The sequence below is a fragment of the Rhinoderma darwinii genome (assembly GCF_050947455.1).
Source record: "Rhinoderma darwinii isolate aRhiDar2 chromosome 4 unlocalized genomic scaffold, aRhiDar2.hap1 SUPER_4_unloc_3, whole genome shotgun sequence".
NCBI classification, from domain to species: Eukaryota; Metazoa; Chordata; class Amphibia; order Anura; family Rhinodermatidae; genus Rhinoderma; species Rhinoderma darwinii.
The window spans coordinates 728,343-749,078 of NW_027461758.1; the positions used below are offsets into that span (position 1 = coordinate 728,343).

General features: G+C 44.4%; 1 protein-coding gene across 1 annotated transcript in view; it reads left to right on the plus strand.

Annotated features, from left to right (window-relative positions):
• Positions 1 to 2,108: 2,108 nt before the first annotated feature.
• Positions 2,109 to 20,736, plus strand: part of LOC142684064 (uncharacterized) — a 34,040-nt gene continuing 15,412 nt past the window's right edge. The window contains 1 exon segment of the mRNA XM_075847453.1: positions 2,109 to 2,212. Coding sequence (XP_075703568.1) covers positions 2,128 to 2,212 — 85 coding nt within the window. The 5' untranslated portion in view covers positions 2,109 to 2,127.

Sequence of the window (20,736 nt, forward strand, 5' to 3'; positions counted from 1 at the left end):
TTTGGAGCAGTAACTGGTCTGGAGGAGGCTGAACTCTTAATGGTTGGTCGGGGGTCACATACTTATTTCTCTGTGCACAATGCAAATAAATAGAGATCATTTTGACAATGTGATTTTCTTTTTTTTTTTTTATATATATAATCTATCTCTCACTGGTAAAATTAACCTCGCCTAAAAATTCTAGACTGTTCATGACTTTGACAGCGGGCAAACTTACAAAATCAGCAAGGGATCAAATACTTATTTCCTGCACTGTATACATGCAGCGTGGCCAGGTGGGGGGATCTCCGGAGATATATTATTATTCCACTGTAGTTGCCCGTTTTCTTCTTATGACTTTGTCGCTTGTCGCATTTTCCCTCCAGTGGATCCAGTTTTCTCATGTTCTTCTCCAGAGCGCTCCTTCTCCTGAATGACCCGCCAGGGATGGACCAGGACAGCAATGAGGTGACCAGAAGGATATTAGACTCCACCCTGGAGATCCTCTTCCTGCTGAGCGGAGAGGTGAGGGATTCAGGGAATGATGCGGTGACCAGGCAGGAAATCGCAAGCCTTCATCCACATCACGTCTACAAATAACCGGCACATCTTTATTATTCTGCATCATCCTGTATATCCTAGAAACAACCCCCCCAAAAACATATGGGGCCCTTCACCCCCACACTCCACTCCTGTGCCAATCATAATCCATACCGTGTGTGTGTTCTGTCCATGAAGAAGGTGCACTCCCGACCTCTAATGAACATTCGCCATCATGTCTGGTTACTGGATGATAGCGGATCCGCGACCTTGACGCGTGTTCTGTCATTGGTCTCTTTAGGGGACAACGAGGACGACCCCATGTTAAAATACCGACTGGAGCCAATCAATCCTCAATGTTACTGGAACTCTTCACGTGTGCGTACTATGTGGCAGATGGAGCTGGTGAAAGGCCGGGAATGATTTCCTGGTCACGGCCCGCCCACGAGCAATCATGGAATCTCATTGTGTCACCCTCCATGCATCACTCCACCCTCACGCTGCCCCCATCTTGACCACCAAATGTGTTCTCCCGCCCATTCATCACTCCACCCACACACTGCCCCCATAGCGACCACCAAATGTGTTCTCCCGCCCATGCAGCTCACAATATCTCTAGTACCGTATTGTATTTTATAATCAACATTCCCAAATATGTTTCTATAAATGATGTAAGCGACGCTCAGGGCTCCCCCTCACTGGTGAGGCTCAATCACCTGATCATCTCTTTCTCACTGGTGAGGCTCAATCACCTGATCATCTCTTTCTCACTGGTGAGGCTCAATCACCTGATCATCTTTCTCACTGGTGAGGCTCAATCACCTGATCATCTCTTTCTCACTGGTGGTGTCGTAATCTCTACTTATCAGCCCAATACTTGGCCACTTCATAGTCTGGTCAGTACGTCTGTTAAGGCCCTCACATCTGAGCTTGCTATCGGTACAGCTCCCTCCTCTTATGACGGCTGAAGGGCTCCTATTCGAGTCCGTGACCAGTGTTGGGAGGGGGGGATCGGCTGCCACATTCTTTGCAGTCCGTTTTTAGGGCATTGTTGGACCACATACGTCTCTCAGGCAAGTAGTTTGGATTCTGACAGCTTTTTCATTGGTTGAATAGATTTCAGATGCAAATTTTCCCGATGGGCGTAACGTAATGCACCGGCACAGCGCACAAGACGTCGCCCTTAACTCTATTATTAAAATCGGAACACTACTGGCGAGGTCGGGGATTCTGGCAATACCGTCACCCTTGTCCCAATGAGGTCTTATTCTAGTGCATATAGTGATGTTTATCAAGGTCTCTCTCCATACACAGGATTACACAATAGTGAAGAAGACATCGGGGGACTGTGTGGCCCCCAGCAGTCATGAGTCGGGAGGACGGAGCCGGACCCCCATCACAGAGCCCCCTCCTCGCTCCCGGATACATGAGAGGAACAATAAGCAGAAGATCCTAGAACTTCTCCACAAGATGACTGAGCTGCTGACTGGAGAGGTGGGAATGCTGGGAAATTATACAGTATCGGCACTGGAGGAGTCTGGGTAATGACTGTATCATTGTGTGTGTCAGGTTCCTGTAAGGTGTCAGGACGTCACTATCTATTTCTCCATGGAGGAGTGGGAGTATCTAGAAGGACACAAGGATCTGTACAAGGAGGTCATGATGGAGGACCACCGGCCGCACACATCACAAGGTAAGAAGAGACGTGGTTATAATGGTTATTTTGGCGCGGGTCAGACATTATGACTGACTGTATTGCACCGTGGTCAGCCACGTCTCCTCACCACAACGCCGTGTCCTAGGGCTGGAGTCCTTTTAGCACGTGGCCTTCTGTCTGGACAGTGGTTACCCGGTGTTTGTCTTACTGTACTGGCGGGGACTTTTGGGGTGTTTATCGCCACTTGGACTTATTGGTGGTCGTTCTGGTGATGCCCTCGTGTCCGGGATTTCATCCGGGTCTTTTGGGGTTTATTCCTCTATATGTGGGTGATCCCCCTTTATTTTTGCCCTTTTTTAGTCTGATGGTTTGTGGACAGTGGCTCTGCTGGCATGATGTTCGTCTCCTTGGTTACCCTGCTTTGTTTGACACGGTGCAGGTCGCCATGGAGACTGCCTCCGCTCGCACCTCCACTTGCACGTTGAATGACGGCCAGCGATTTATATACCTATATCTATTGCTTTTACTGTTTGTTATAAGAGATCGGTATAATCGGTGAACGCTTTTATATACTTGAATTGTCATGTTACTGGTGGAAGCTCCCAGTTGGGGCAGTAATGGCTCAGGGGCTCTGACCCGGATGGTCGGCGCCGTGTCGTTCATGGTCCTAGCCTCCGTCATTATGGCTATCTGGCTGGGGCTCTGAAGGATAGTCGGCGCCGTGTCGTTCATGGTCCTAGCCTCTGTCATTATGGCTATCCGGCTGGGGCTCTGAAGGATAGTCGGATGGTGTGAATGCCGTCGTGGTGGAAACCCATGGGCGAAGGTCTGTCTTTCTTCTTTTTTTTATTTTTTATAAAATGTATTTTGCAATGTGGCTACAGATACCGTCATAAATAAAGGCAAGTAAATTGTACCTTGCAGGTTCCCCCTGTGTTTGGATACGCTGGGATACTATGTCTTATTGCCGTATAATGACCGGGGCTCGTGGAGCTGTAGGATAAGCAACGTTTGATTTTTGTTAATGTTTAACCTCCCAAATGAAGTCCTGTATTTTTTGGACTATAAGACGCAGTTTTTATCTATGAATCTGTGCTGTAATCTTCTGCTGCGTCTTATCTCCTGAAGGCGCTACTGTGTGAAGAAGCTGGAGACTGAGCTCCGAGCTGCGGAGGTCCTTGCAGTATAATGGTGTTATCTGCTCACTGAACAGTCACGTCTTACACACAGCGCAGTAAATCTATGCAGGTAATGATCTTCAAGGACCTTCTAGCCACGCCTCCTCCTATGTAGCGCCAATTCAACACCATTAACCCCTGCCACTCCACATCTCTGTCTGGTGAGTTCAGGGGAGGGTGAGAGCTATATAGCTGCCTATATCTTGTATTTCTGTGGCTGGCCTTGTCTTGGGGCACCGTGGCTGGCCTTGTCTTGGGGCACCGTGGCTGGCCTTGTCTTGGGGCACCGTGGCTGGCCTTGTCTTGGGGCACCGTGGCTGGCCTTGTCTTGGGGCACCGTGGCTGGCCTTGTCTTGGGGCACCGTGGCTGGCCTTGTCTTGGGGCACCGTGGCTGGCCTTGTCTTGGGGCACCGTGGCTGGCCTTGTCTTGGGGCACCGTGGCTGGCCTTGTCTTGGGGCACCGTGGCTGGCCTTGTCTTGGGGCACCGTGGCTGGCCTTGTCTTGGGGCACCGTGGCTGGCCTTGTCTTGGGGCACCGTGGCTGGCCTTGTCTTGGGGCACCGTGGCTGGCCTTGTCTTGGGGCACCGTGGCTGGCCTTGTCTTGGGGCACCGTGGCTGGCCTTGTTATAGGATACTGTGGCTGGCATGGGGCACTGAGGCTGGCATTGTATTGTGGGTACTACACTACACAATACAATGCCAGCCACATTGTCTCAATATTACCCAGAAAATGTACAGTTAAAGGCAAAATCTCTTCCTCTTCCTCGCCACAATGTCCGCTGTGAAAAACTGCACATCAAAAAAACAAACCAGCGCATACTTACCCTCTGACGTCCTGCGACCGGCCTCCAGGGATGGCGTTTCATCCCACGTGACCGCTGCAGCTGCCTGTGATTGGAGACGTCACCCCAGGAGGCCGGCCTGGACGAAGAGGCACAGAGTTCAGGGTAAGTAATTATTTATTTTTTTTTCCGGGTGGTTTTTTTTCGTTTTGAATCTCCGCTTTTTCACCACAAAAAACGCAACATCTGCAACTTGAATGTGGAAAAAAGGTAACAAAAAAACGGTGAATACACAAATACAAAAAACTGCACCGCAGCTCAATGTCTGACCGTCTTTTTTCGCTCATTGTTTACGCAGCGTGTGGATCAGATCTGGAGCTGCCAAAACAGAGGCAAGAGGGAAACTTTACTTTTCAACCCAAGCAAAACCTCCTCTCCTTCTAATCTATGACACCAGGGAAGCGGGAGGAAGACGCTCTCCTTATCAGAGACACCAGGGAAGCGGGAGGAAGACGCTCTCCTTATCAGAGACACCAGGGAAGCGGGAGGAAGACGCTCTCCTTATCAGAGACACCAGGGAAGCGGGAGGAAGACGCTCTCCTAATCAGAGACACCAGGGAAGCGGGAGGAAGACGCTCTCCTAATCAGAGACACCAGGGAAGCGGGAGGAAGACGCTCTCCTAATCAGAGACACCAGGGAAGCGGGAGGAAGACGCTCTCCTAATCAGAGACACCAGGGAAGCGGGAGGAAGACGCTCTCCTAATCAGAGACACCAGGGAAGCGGGAGGAAGCCGCTCTCCTTATCAGGGTCACCAGGGAAGAGGGAGGAAGACGCTCTCCTTATCAGTGTCACCAGGGAAGCGGGAGGAAGACGCTCTCCTAATCGGAGACGCCAGGGAAGCGGGAGGAAGACGCTCTCCTTATCAGAGACGCCAGTGAAGCGGGAGGAAGACACTCTCCTTATCGGAGACACCAGGGAAGCGGGAGGAAGACTCTCTCTCCTTATCGGAGACACCAGGGAAGCGGGAGGAAGACTCCTTATCGGAGACACCAGGGAAGCGGGAGGAAGACTCTCTCCTTATCAGAGAGACACCAGGGAAGCGGGAGGAAGACGCTCTCCTTATCAGGGTCACCAGGGAAGCGGGAGGAAGACGCTCTCCTTATCAAAGACACCAGGGAAGCGGGAGGCAGACTCTATCCTTATCAGAGAGACACCAGGGAAGCGGGAGAAAGCCGCTCTCCTTATCAGGGTCACCAGGGAAGCGGGAGGAAGCCGCTCTCCTTATCAGAGACGCCAGTGAAGCGGGAGCAAGACGCTCTCCTTATCAGAGACGCCAGGGAAGCGGGAGCAAGACGCTCTCCTTATCAGAGACGCCAGGGAAGCGGGAGCAAGACGCTCTCCTTATCAGAGACGCCAGGGAAGTGGGAGCAAGACGCTCTCTTTATCAGAGGGACACCAGATTTCTGCGACTCGCTCGAGATCCTTCACGACGGTTACAAAATCAAGTTTTCCTCTTCACCAAAAATATTTACACTGACCCATCTTCTGACTAAACTCAAGGGGTGCAGGATCCCCTTGCCCTTCACGATGTCCACCCAGTCCCAGAAGAAGAATGGGGCACAGGCCAGAAATCAAGACTTTTTCTCTTTATTTAGTTTTTTGTGTGGGGGGGGGGGGGGAATAGCACGAAATTTCGGACTATTAGACATTTTAAAATCCTTCCTGCATAGTAAATTCAAGGTGATTTTCATTAAGTCGGCGGTTTCATCTAGCGATTAATTAGTTGCATGGTAGATATCGGAGGTTAACGATCCAGTCATGTTCCTTCCCTCTGGGACATCTGCCGCCCCACTGTTATTTCTGGAGGTGATGGCAGAAGACTGAACTCCGAAATGATGGCGGTCTACTCCTGATTAAGAACAGAAGAGTCTAGACTACAAATGTCGTTCACCAACTCCCCCCACCATCTGGGATGGATATTGACCTGGGAGCTGTTCAGCATAGTAACATCGGGGCAGAGGAGGTCCTCGTCCTGGTTTCAGCGTTCACATAGTGGGACGTGAGGCGTAGCGACTTTGCACCAGTGCTCAGTCCTGCACCCAGGATCTGTACCGCAGCTATCTTACCTGCTATCCCTCCCTCTGCCCCGTTACCCAGGATCTGTACCGCAGCTAGCTTACCCGCTATACTTCTCTGAACGGTAGATGGGTGTACCTGGGTCCCACTGGCTTCTGCCAGTTCTCAGCTGATGGCATTGCTGGACATCTTCCCATTTGGAAGGGGTAGTAAGGGGTCTTTCATTTGCTGAACGGTTTCCTTGGCCGACCACTGCGTCTACGGTCCTCAACATTGTCCGTTTCATTTTGCGTAATCAAAAGAGCTTGACCAGCGCGTTCAGAGCTTGAACAATCTTTGCCTGGGGGAGATTTTTCTGATGCAGCATAACTACCTTGTGTCTTGTTGCTGTGCTCAGTCTTGCCATGGTGGACCTGTGACATGAAACGGTCTTCCACAACCTCATATTTGTAGCAGAGTTTGGCTGTTCCTCACCCAGTTTTAAGCCTCCTACACAGCCGTTTCTGTTAGTTAATGACTGTTTCAATCTACATATGAAAATTATCGTTATTACCAGGTTGGTATAATTGGTTAATCCTACAAAATGCAGGACTTTGCTTTCCAAACAGCATAAATCCTTCTAGGTACACTTGCACAAAGGGTGGTCACACCAAATATTGATTTGATTTAGATTTCTCTTTTGTTCACACACACACACACACACACACACACACACACACACACACACACACACACACACACACACACACACATATCCCTCCCTAAACGATGATTGAATATATCCATCACAAGCAGGTACTGGTCCATGCATAGCGACGGATATATCAGGCACTCTGATCTGGCGGGTACTGCCACTGTACCTGCGATATCAGAGGCAGGAGCACGGCTATTCTACACAGCCTGGCTCCTGTCCCAACTCCTGGAATCAAAGCACTCTCCGATTCCGGCAGTTTAACCCATTAGATGCTGTCAATAGCGACAGCGACATCTAATGTGTTTGACAGGGGGAGCTCCCTCCGTTACCCCATCGGCAGCCCCGATATTGGGGTGTCGTGATTGGTTTCTATGGCAGTCGGGCCTAACAAAGGCCCCTAGGCTTGTCTTCAGCAACAGTCTATTTGGCTTCAGTCTATTAGGCAATACCAGAGACGTGGCCTAATAGATTGCCTGTCTGTTTTACACTGACCGGCAATAATGCTTTGGTATACTAAGTACATCAAATCATCATATAAGTGATCAGATCGCAAAGTGAAGTCCCCTAGTGGGAAAAAATAAAAGTAAAATAAAAATATTTTTTAATAAAAAATCACAGTAAAAATAAAATCCACTTTTTTCCCAAAAAATATTATTTATTTTAGTAAAAGTGTAAACAAAAAACACACGGTATTGCCGCGATGAAAACTACTCAAAGAAGAAATAAAGTTAACACATTCAACCGCCGGGTGAACGGCGTCCAAAAAAAACCGCAAAATACAACGGCACAAGTCCTTTTCTTCTATTCCCCCCCCATAAAATAAAAGTTAACCAATAAGTCCCATGTACCCCAAAATGCAACCAATGAAATCTCCACCTTGTCCCATAAAAAACAAACGGAAAAATAAAAAAAGTTACGGCTCCTGGAATGCGGCGATGCAAAGACAAGTCGTTATTTTGGAAAAAAATGTAAAAGTGTTTTTATTTTGCAAACGTAGGAAAACCTATAAACCCTTTACATATTTGGTATCCCCGTAATCGTGCCGACGCAGAGCATAAAGGTAACGTGTTATTTATGGCGCATAGCGAACGGCGTAAATTTATAATGCGAAAATCAATGCTGGAATAGCTGCTTATTTTCAATTCTTGACTAAAATGAAGTTAATAAAAGTTAATTGATATTATTTGCACCCAAAAAAGGTGCAATTACAAAATACAACTCGTCCCGCAAAAAACAAGCCCTTATACAGCGATGTCGACGGAATAAAAAAAACAAAACGACTCTTGGAAGGCAACAATGAAAAAAAAATATATTCCTCTGTCATTAATGTGCAAAAAGGCCCGGCCATTAAAGGGTTAAACTCAAACAATGAAATCATACGTAGACGTAGGTGGAGTTCACATTGAGGCGAAAAATCTTGAGCCCGGCAGAGGACCAGGTGTCTGTTCTCACCACGCGATAGAGAAAGTCTGAGAATATTCTAGTAGTTACGGACTGATCTCCGGTAACGGTGAACGTCTTGATATTTTATGTTTTGAAGGGGTGTAATGATCCGGCTCGGCCCAATGTAGAAGGTTATAGCTTTGGAAACTGTCAAACCCAATATAGGATGAAAATGGATCCCCACAACCGGATGGATGAGGCCGTGTCCTCTATTCAGAAGAAGGGGAGCGGGAGTGAGTGTGGAGACGTATTGGGTGGGCTTGTCTATTGGTTCTTCACAAAAAAATTTAATATGAAATTCTGGTGAAGTCGATCAATACTGAACAGATCCGACCTGATTGAGGGATCGCCTGTGGGTAAATAAAAATGTAGAATGTAAATGCTCCCAATGGAGATGATAGATAATTTTTAGATGAATCACAATCCACCGTAATACAGGAGATTATTTCCCAGGTATTAACGGCTGGAAATCTGAATGCCGTCCGTAGTGATCGGGGCCAGGAAATGTGGATTCCCAAAGAAGAGCCCAAGATTTGCCCCTAATCTGCTCTACTTTACATCACTTGTCACGCATTGATATGTTTTTTCTTTGTGCAGCCGGGCGAATCGGATACAAGAGATTGAAAGCAAAGCATTGGTGATTTCTGCTGACATTCCGGTTACGATTAACCTGTAAGAACGGCGCTGATTTTTCCTGGCCGTTCCTGGCTTATATTTTTACAAAATGGAAAATTGGGGAAACTATTCCAAGATTGCTGAAAAAAATACGCACTACAAAGAATCCGAACCGGGATTATACCACAAACTGTAATCATTCAAGATAACGGGGGATAACATTGTATCCAAAAATGTATTTCCCTAAACTAAATACTGAACATGTGGACGCCGCACCTCAATCACCCCCAGCCCAGGGGGCCGCTCCACAGATTGTGATAACATTTTACCAGATGAGGTAAGTCCCATATTACTGAGGGATATCAAAACGGTAAAAATGCGGCATAAATGAAGATACTCTAGAAACGGTAGGAAAGACTCCTCCCGGCCCAGCTCCCGGCATCCAACATAAGGGAAGAGCTTCATATTAGTCTAGGATATTGGCCAAGTGGCTATTTGTAGATCTTCCCATTATTATAGGGCATCACCAGAGACGTTCGATCAGTGGGCGGACAGCGATGTCTAATGATCAGGGGGGACTCCGCTCTGTGATCGAGTCACCGGAAACCCAGGGCGGTCTGGTCAGTTTGCGGTTAGGGCAGCGCGTTTCCTAGTGACACCGTGTAATGTATTAGTGGACAGGAGTATGAAGCCACGAGTAAGGACGGAGGAACCACCGGACGCCTCGGCTCTACACCCGCCCCCTGATGTCGCCGTTTAATCGATAAGAAATGAAGATTGGACGTTTTACTCTGGAGCGCGGGATTCAACTTCTATTTTTCTGTGAATATGCGTCTGCCAGGGTGTAAATCCGAGCGCTATACAGGAGACCCGTGGCAGTAGTGGTAGAGCTGGAAAAACCTCTTTCTTTTTCATATACAGGAGTGTGCGAAATCAAGTCCTTCATGGGATTAAGAAAAAACGAAATCAACGTCTGACACTAAAAAGTGATTATTTTGTATAAAATTTTATTGCCCATAAAAAAAAAACATTAATTCTACACGTATGAGGCGTCTACACGACCGAAACACCCGGAAGAACTCATTTACCAGGTTATTTAGCATCAAACATGAACGAGTTAAAAAATAATCCAAAAAATTCACACCGCAAAAATAAATGCTAGAACTTGCACAGTACACTTCTTTCTGCCCCCTCTCCCCCCCCGGAAATACAACTTCTCCTGCATATAACGAGGCCTCGTACAGCCTTGTAAAATGGAAAAAATAATGGCTGCTGGACGGGAAATTGTATCTGGTCATTAAGGCCTTTTCAGCCCTGGTCTTGAAGGGGTTAAGACATGAGAGAAATGGACGTCGTTTGCTGAACTTCGGAGATCTCTCAGGATTTAAAATAAACGCTCCAAAAAGCCAAGTATTTTATTTCTTAGAATAGGGGATAAAAAAAGAAATTCGTAAACTGGCAGAGAGATTCCAATCCAAACTGTTCCTATGCGTGTGAGACCTTAATATCCGTTATTAACTTGTGGTATTAACTCCGTCTTCTAGCCCAAAGATGAGAGACGAGAGAGAAGCCTCTTACCAAATGATGTCATTATTGGGCAGAGGGGACGAGGGTTCATGTAAAATCACGTAGAATTATTTCTTTCTTTCACGTGTGAATTTAGATTCTGGCCGACTCGATTTTCTTTATATTTTTGGTGTTACTTAATGTGACTTAAAAAAAAAAAAGAGAGAGAGAGTGCGCACGAGAGGAAGCGAGTCTCTGAGCTTCTCCCCTGCTTATCACCCACGAGGGTGACCTAGGCCTTTGAGCAATATCTCTGGCAGAATTTGCCTATAATAATTGGTGTTTTGCATCCACCGATGCGACTCCCTTCTTCTGTATTTTCGGCTTTCGTCCCTAAGCAGCCTCCTTTAGAGGTAATTAAAACCACAGAAAAGGCCATACTCACAGATTAGGTGGTGGGTAAAATACCCGTTCCAAACAGGACGCAACCAGGTCAGAGAATGCTGTTGATGGGAAGTGCCCAGGTGTGTTAAATAATGATAGCCCCTCCCACTTACCTTGAGGGGAGGGGTGTGTTGGGCATGGAAGTAAATGTGTAATAATAATAAATAAATAATAAAGTACTGTGTACAGTGCACATGTGAGGTATAGGGGACATGACTAAGTGTAGTGTGTAGAGATCAGGGCTGTGAGTGAAACAAAACGTGAGTGTGGTGTGTAAAACATGGAGGCATAGTGTTTGGATAGTGAGGCACAGCATATATCGCCAAAACAACAACTAATACCCCATGTTTTCTCATGGTTACTTACATTGTACATACTTTTTTTCAGGACGCGCCCGGGTCTTATGATGCTGGGATAGCCTGGTGTGCGGATGTTTGGCACTGCATGCAGGGCAGCACGCTCTCTTACAATATGGGCGTTATAAATAGGCTGCTATTCGGCGATATATGCTGTGCCTCACTATCCAAACACTATGCCTCCATGTTTTACACACTACACTCACGTTTTTGTTTCACTCACAGCCCTGATCTCTACACACTACACTTAGTCATGTCCCCTATACCTCACATGTGCACTATACACAGTACTTTATTATTTATTTATTATTATTACACATTTACTTCCATGCCCAACACACCCCTCCCCTCAAGGTTAGTGGGAGTGGCTATCATTATTTAAACACACCTGGGCACTTCCCATCAACAGCATTCTCTGACCTGGTTGCGTCCTGTTTGGAACGGGTATTTTACCCACCACCTAATCTGTGAGTATGGCCTTTTCTGTGGTTTTAATTACATTCTATGTCCCATTTTTTTGTACTCCTTTAGAGGTAGCATGGGTTCTAAAGTTCCGTTGGTCAGACAGAGGGTCAGGATGCTGAAGTCAGTTTGAAATATGGTCCAAAGGGCTTGAAGTACAGATGTCCTTCGTGCCAAGTGCAAGTCTGGTCTTCACCGCAGGCCACATAAGATTACGGTTGTCCACCAAGAACGTCCGTTTGAGGCCACCATGTGGCACGCTGGGCCTCCGCTTTATCGGCCTGTTTAAGATACTAAGACCGCTTAATCCATTTTCTTTTTTGTAAGACTTTTCCTATAGCAAGAAGACATCCCAGAACCTTTCACTGCTCCCTTCTTAAACCTGTGCCTTTCTTCAGAAAGTCTATTCCTAGACCCACACCTGTCCTGGTCCATGGTCAGCGAGGGGATAGAGTTGAGACCATCCTTGACTCTAAATGGCATTGCAGACCCATCCATTATTTTGTAGAATGTCAGGGTTCAGGTCTAGAGGAGAGGTCCTGGGTATTCGCTAGGTACGGCTATGCTGACAAATTGATCAGAGCCTTTCATGTTGCTAATCCTAGTAAACCCAGTGGTAAGGGCACCTTAGCCCTTCCTGAAGGGGGGATATTTTTACGAGCAGCAGGTCTTTTCCGGCACGCTCGTCATCTCCCAGCTGTTGAGCAGAAGCTGGGGCAGTTGCTAAGGCAACTGCTGCCTACTTGAATCATCAGTGTCGATCAAATGACCACACTGAGCTGAGTCACTGGTTAGAGAGAGGAAACCTGATTTGGTTTGCCTCTCCTTGAAAGGAAATGGTCAGCAGAAAATGATCTATTGTTTAAATCCTGTTTTGTTTGTTCGTTAGAAAATTAACCAACAAAAATTCTTAATTATGTTATATAAAAATAATAATCCTAATATCTTGCAGTTTTCATGCAGGCCACTGAGACTCACAATAGACTGATGATAATGACTGCTTAGAAGTGATCTCTACAGAACGGGTAGTGTCAGACAGGATTACACTGATAGGTAACACACACACACACATATATATATAGCGATAACACTGGATCCGTCATCCATAATAGACTGACCCTTCCTGTTCTGTAGAGATCATTTCTTATCTCATTCCATCACAGGCAGGATTACACTGATAGGTAACACCTATATATATATATATATATATATATACACACACACACACACACACACACACACACACACACACACACACACACACACACACACACACACACACACACACACACACACACACACACACACACACACACACACACACACACACACACACACACACACACACACACACACACACACACACAGGACCTACCATTGATAATAGGTGATGTCCCTTCCTGCACAATGACCTCTGCTGCCCACAGATCATGCCTAGAAAACTTTCCCATAGAAGTCAATGGGTCAGCTCAAATCTATTGTTTCGTGTGGCCCATGTGGCTGATGTGAAGCAGATCTCCTAAATGCTGTTAATAGCAGCTCAGACAAGATACAGAGGTAGCACTCCTTATCCTGACTCTGATAACTTGCTGTAATGTGATAACTTAAGCCATTGAGAAGTATTTATCGTATTACAAGTCAAGGTAAAGGTCGCTAAATCTGTAGCTGCCCCATAATCGTGTGTGTGTGTGTGTGTGTGTGTGTGTGTGTGTGTGTGTGTGTGTGTGTGTGTATATTATATAGAGAGAGAAGAACCGTAGAACGCAGTAACGGCGCTGGGACTTCAAGGTAGATGAAAGCCGGGAGGATTTATTCACCTCAAGACAGTGACGTTTCTGTTTAACAGGAACCTTTCTCGAGCCATCACAATCTGAGCATCGTGCCAGGTATAAATAGGAGGGACATACATTAGTTGGCAATAAAACTATTAAATGTACAATTCCCATTAAATACAGATAAACATATATTTCACAACATATTTCAAAAGTTGATTGTAAAGTGCACATATTTTTATATAAAACCATACGTAGGCGATAAGTGAAGTGTATACACATGATAAATAGTGAATGTAAGAGCAATGGGAATGATTAGGAGAGAAGCCGAGGCCAATTAGATCTTTATAGATAGAAATAGACTTACGGTTAGCGATCTGTCTGTAATGTCAGACATACCAGCGCGTAATCTACTGCACATGCTCAAAGATGGCGTCAAAACCGGATATTCAATCCGGTGGAACGCATCGAGCAAAGGAATCGCTACTGCGCATGCGCGAAGACGGAACTTACGTTCCAATCCTATTGCGCATGCGTCCGTATCGGCATAGATTAAATAAAGCATATATATAATAGAAAATGTGATCGCTGTAAGTGGACAAAGTCCGGAAAGTTAAATGGATACTATAGCGCAATACAATATCCATCATGGATAAAGAAGAGGAGTGAGAAGACTGACGGCCGTAATCGAACAACCCCAGAACCACTCCATTTCAGACCAGTCACGTCCTAATCAAATCTAATGTGACTATAGTCACCAATGGAACAGATAGAGCTGCCATAATGAGTAGGAATATTATCATCCCGAGCAGGGATATCCAATATATCCACCACCACCTGTCAAGGGGAAACGCGCACTCCAAATATATTAGACATGCCTTTATTATTAAAAAGGAACTCACTTTTTTGAAAAAAACATGGTTGAGAATATGGAGGAGAAACTCCACTGTAGACTTCATTTCAGCGATACAATCCGGACTAGAAAAGCCTAGAATACCCTACATGGCTGCGTTCCGAGCTAGGTCTATTGTTATAGATGCGCTGATGTCCATTTCAATGCGGGACGTTATGATCCCAGTGAATAGGCCTCGGCTGCTTTCCCACATCCCTCGCATTGCTTGATATAAAGTTGTGTCTGAAAAGTGTAAGAAAAAGACCAACAAATGTTAATCTCCAATAATTGTAAATACAAACACAGTAAAATTAGACATAAAAACGTATATGTAAAGAAGAAATCAAGATAGGAAGCAAACTATATATACATACAGGACGCAAACTATACATACATACAGGACGCAAACTATATATACATACAGGACGCAAACTATATATACATACAGGACGCAAACTATACATACACACAGTACGCAAACTATACATACATAGGACGCAAACTATACATACATACAGGACGCAAACTATACATACATACAGGACGCAAACTATACATACATACAGGACGCAAACTATACATACATACAGGACGCAAACTATATATACATACAGGACGCAAACTATATATACATACAGGACGCAAACTATATATACATACAGGACGCAAACTATATATACATACAGGACGCAAACTATATATACATACAGGACGCAAACTATATATACATACAGGACGCAAACTATATATACATACAGGACGCAAACTATACATACATACAGGACGCAAACTATATATACATACAGGACGCAAACTATATATACATACAGGACGCAAACTATATATACATAGGACGCAAACTATATATACATACAGGACGCAAACTATATATACATAGGACGCAAACTATACATACATACAGGACGCAAACTATACATACATACAGGACGCAAACTATATATACATACGTAGGACGCAAACTATATACACACACACAGGACGCAAACTATACATACATAGGACGCAAACTATATATACATACAGGACGCAAACTATATATACATACGTAGGACGCAAACTATATACACACACACAGGACGCAAACTATATATACATACAGGACGCAAACTATATATACATACAGGACGCAAACTATATATACACACAGGACGCAAACTATATATACATACAGGACGCAAACTATATATACACACAGGACGCAAACTATATATACATACAGGACGCAAACTATACATACATACAGGACGCAAACTATACATACACACAGGACGCAAACTATACATACACACAGGACGCAAACTATATATACATACAGGACGCAAACTATACATACATACAGGACGCAAACTATACATACACACAGGACGCAAACTATACATACACACAGGACGCAAACTATACATACACACAGGACGCAAACTATAAATACATACATAGGACGCAAACTATATATACACACAGGACGCAAACTATACATACACACAGGACGCAAACTATATATACACACAGGACGCAAACTATATATACATACAGGACGCAAACTATATATACACACAGGACGCAAACTATACATACATACAGGAAGCAAACTATATATACATACAGGACGCAAACTATACATACATACAGGACGCAAACTATATATACATACAGGACGCAAACTATACATACATACAGGACGCAAACTATACATACACACAGGACGCAAACTATACATACATACAGGACGCAAACTATACATACACACAGGACGCAAACTATAAATACATACATAGGACGCAAACTATACATACATACAGGACGCAAACTATATATACACACAGGACGCAAACTATATATACATACAGGACGCAAACTATATATACACACAGGACGCAAACTATACATACATACAGGAAGCAAACTATATATACATAGGACGCAAACTATACATACATACAGGACGCAAACTATACATACATAGGACGCAAACTATATATACATACAGGACGCAAACTATACATACATAGGACGCAAACTATACATAGGACGCAAACTATACATACATACAGGACGCAAACTATATATACATACAGGACGCAAACTATATATACATACAGGACGCAAACTATACATACATACATAGGACGCAAACTATACATACAGGACGCAAACTATACATACATACAGGACGCAAACTATACATATACAGGACGCAAACTATACATACATAGGACGCAAACTATACATAGGACGCAAACTATACATACATAGGACGCAAACTATACATACATAGGACGCAAACTATATATACATACAGGACGCAAACTATACATACATACAGGACGCAAACTATACATACATACAGGACGCAAACTATACATACATACAGGACGCAAACTATACATACATACAGGACGCAAACTATACATACATACAGGACGCAAACTATACATACATAGGACGCAAACTATACATACATACAGGACGCAAACTATACATACATACAGGACGCAAACTATACATACACACAGGACGCAAACTATACATACATACATAGGACGCAAACTATACATACATACAGGACGCAAACTATACATACATACAGGACGCAAACTATACATACATACAGGACGCAAACTATACATACATACAGGACGCAAACTATACATACATAGGACGCAAACTATACATACATACAGGACGCAAACTATACATACATACAGGACGCAAACTATACATACATACAGGACGCAAACTATACATACATACAGGACGCAAACTATACATACATAGGACGCAAACTATACATACATACAGGACGCAAACTATACATACATACAGGACGCAAACTATACATACATACAGGACGCAAACTATACATACATAGGACGCAAACTATACATACATACAGGACGCAAACTATACATACATACAGGACGCAAACTATATATACATAGGACGCAAACTATACATACATACAGGAAGCAAACTATAAATACATACAGGACGCAAACTATATATACATACAGGACGCAAACTATACATACATACATACAGGAAGCAAACTATACATACAGGACGCAAACTATATATACATAGGACGCAAACTATATATACATACAGGACGCAAACTATATATACATAGGACGCAAACTATATATACAGGACGCAAACTATACATACACACAGGACGCAAACTATATATACACACACAGGACGCAAACTATACATACATACAGGACGCAAACTATATATACATACAGGACGCAAACTATATATACATAGGACGCAAACTATATATACATACAGGACGCAAACTATATATACATACAGGACGCAAACTATATATACATACAGGACGCAAACTATATATACATACAGGACGCAAACTATACATACATACAGGACGCAAACTATATATACATAGGACGCAAACTATACATAGGACGCAAACTATATATACATACAGGACGCAAACTATATATACACACACACAGGACGCAAACTATATATACATACAGGACGCAAACTATACATACATAGGACGCAAACTATATATACACACATAGGACGCAAACTATATATACATACATAGGACGCAAACTATACATACATACAGGACGCAAACTATACATACATACAGGACGCAAACTATATATACATACAGGACGCAAACTATATATACATACAGGACGCAAACTATATATACATAGGACGCAAACTATATATACACACACACAGGACGCAAACTATATATACATACAGGACGCAAACTATACATACACACACAGGACGCAAACTATACATACACACACAGGACGCAAACTATACATACACACATAGGACGCAAACTATATATACACACATAGGACGCAAACTATACCATCGAGAGCCCAGGCCGATAGTGTCCCCCAGGTATCAGGGCAAGTTACCCCCCACTGCAATAGATATGTGGGCCACAGGGATATTCTACGTTTAACCCCTTTGGAGACCTAGTTTCCAGCCTATATATCCACTCCAGCTCTTTTCTTTTAAGAGCCAGACCTCTATCCCCACCGCGTCTCAGCTGAGGCAGCGAATCAATGAATCTGAATCTGAATTGTGACAGACTAGGCTTTTTGTCAATGAAATGTCTTGACACTGGTAGATCCCGTCTCTTTGTGTTGATGTTGGATTTGGGATTTCTCATCCTGAGGCACTTCTGTTGTAGAATAAGATGGGGTAAGCTGTGACTTTTAGTTGCATTTGCTGCTTTTCTACGCCAGAAATCCGGCACGGAGGAGTTAATAGAATGTCAGTTACACGATCTTTTGGAACACACTTCCTTCTAGAGGATCTGAGGTTAGAAACTATATGTATATCTATGCGGGCAGTGGTATATAGGATGGGATTTATATATGCAGTTGTCTGGTCTTTTACAAGACACGATCCGTATACACCTTCCCATGTAAACACCGTACAATCTGACAAGGAAAGAGTCAGATGAAAGAGTGAAGTTCAGTCTCTCGAAGGAAGTTCGTGTTTTTACGAATAGAACAAGTCTGAACTCCATAGCGAGGAGCCGATGATGAGGACGATACGGCCATGTTCTCAGATATGGAGATATAGGTGACCAGAAAGTACCTGCCAATGACACTAAAGCCGTGCGGATACATAGAGGGGAAGCTCACCACCCTCCGACACAGCTGATCCTAACCAATAGTGAACTCTGTGTGATGTGCTGACTGCTCATTGGACACTAGTGATCTCCGTGTGATGTGCTGACTGCTCATTGGACACTAGTGATCTCCGTGTGATGTGCTGACTGCTCATTGGACACTAGTGATCTCCGTGTGATGTGCTGACTGCTCATTGGACACTAGTGATCTCCGTGTGATGTGCTGACTGCTCATTGGACAATAGTGATCTCCGTGTGATGTGCTGACTGCTCATTGGACACTAGTGATCTCCGTGTGATGTGCTGACTGCTCATTGGACAATAGTGATCTCCGTGTGATGTGCTGACTGTTCATTGGACAATAGTGATCTCCATGTGATGTGCTGACTCATTGGCTGCTCATTGGCCAATAGTGGGGGTGGGAGAAAGAGAGGGGGGAGTTACCCTTATAAGAACCACAGCTTTTCCAAGTAAAGGTGTTTGACTGTTCTCAATGCCGACATTACCACAACACTTCATGTCTCCGGCACTTTACCGCCTAACTGACCTCTGAAGATTAGGGCAGATAAAACGCGTTAAAGGGTCAACACAATAATCCTGAAGTGGCTGGGAGGCAGTGAGAGCGCAGAGGAGCAGAACGGCGATTAGGGGGCCCCGGTCTGGAGATAGGTGCGGGTCCCATCTATCTGACATTTGACATGTCCTGTGGATATGTCCTAAATATCCATCATGGGAAAACCCCTTTAATGTGGAGTAAAGGCCCTTTTTACATTCGCCAATTATCAGGCAAACGAGCGATCAAAGAATGATCGTTCCCGATCACTGTCCTGTGTAAACAAGGCAATGATCAGCCGATGAACTATCAAGCACAGCTAATCGTATCGTTTTAAAAGTGCAAAATATTCTGGTTGTCGGCAGCGTATCTTGGTGTGTAAACAGGGAGACGCGCTGCCGACATGATAATGTACGGGGACGAGCGATCAGAGTAGCGAGCCGTACATAGATCCGTGTGAAAGGAGCAAATGAGCGCCAAGCAACCAGCTGTCTCATTGGTCGGCGCTCGCTGCATTGGCCTGAATTGGCTGGTGTAAAAGTAACCGAGCCGAGACGGAATCTGCAGTCGCCAGGATCACAATCCGGTTGTTGGGCTATTTCTCGATCCTGCCGCAAGTTCACACCAAGGCCCCTCCCTTCTGAACTATCCCATTAGTGATGAAGGGTTAATTACTGGGTTTTTAAAGCAGATGAATTAGAAGTTTTAATGTACCTGATTATTTCTGAAGTTCCCCAGTTATTCAGTGATTTGTTGCTTTCTTATAAACTCGGGATTTCTTATTTATCCAGATAGAATTAATAAACTTTTTGGGACAAGGGACCTTGTAATTAGTTATTATCACTGTCCAAGACCAGATCATTCACGTAAGCGATTAGTCTGTTTTATCAACCTCCATAGCTGACTCCATGTGAGATCTGGAAAGTACCGGGTGATTCCACCATCGCTCTGTCATTATTGTCATTGTGTTACCCGGCTCTGTGCTGTTTTGATGCTGTTGGTGGGATAACCTCGTAAAGGACTACAGTTCCCATGATTCCTCTCCCAGACACTGCCTCTATCTACAGCCGCCTGCATGCCCTTCTATTACAAGGTGTAAGGTAATTCCTCTCTGACTTCACAC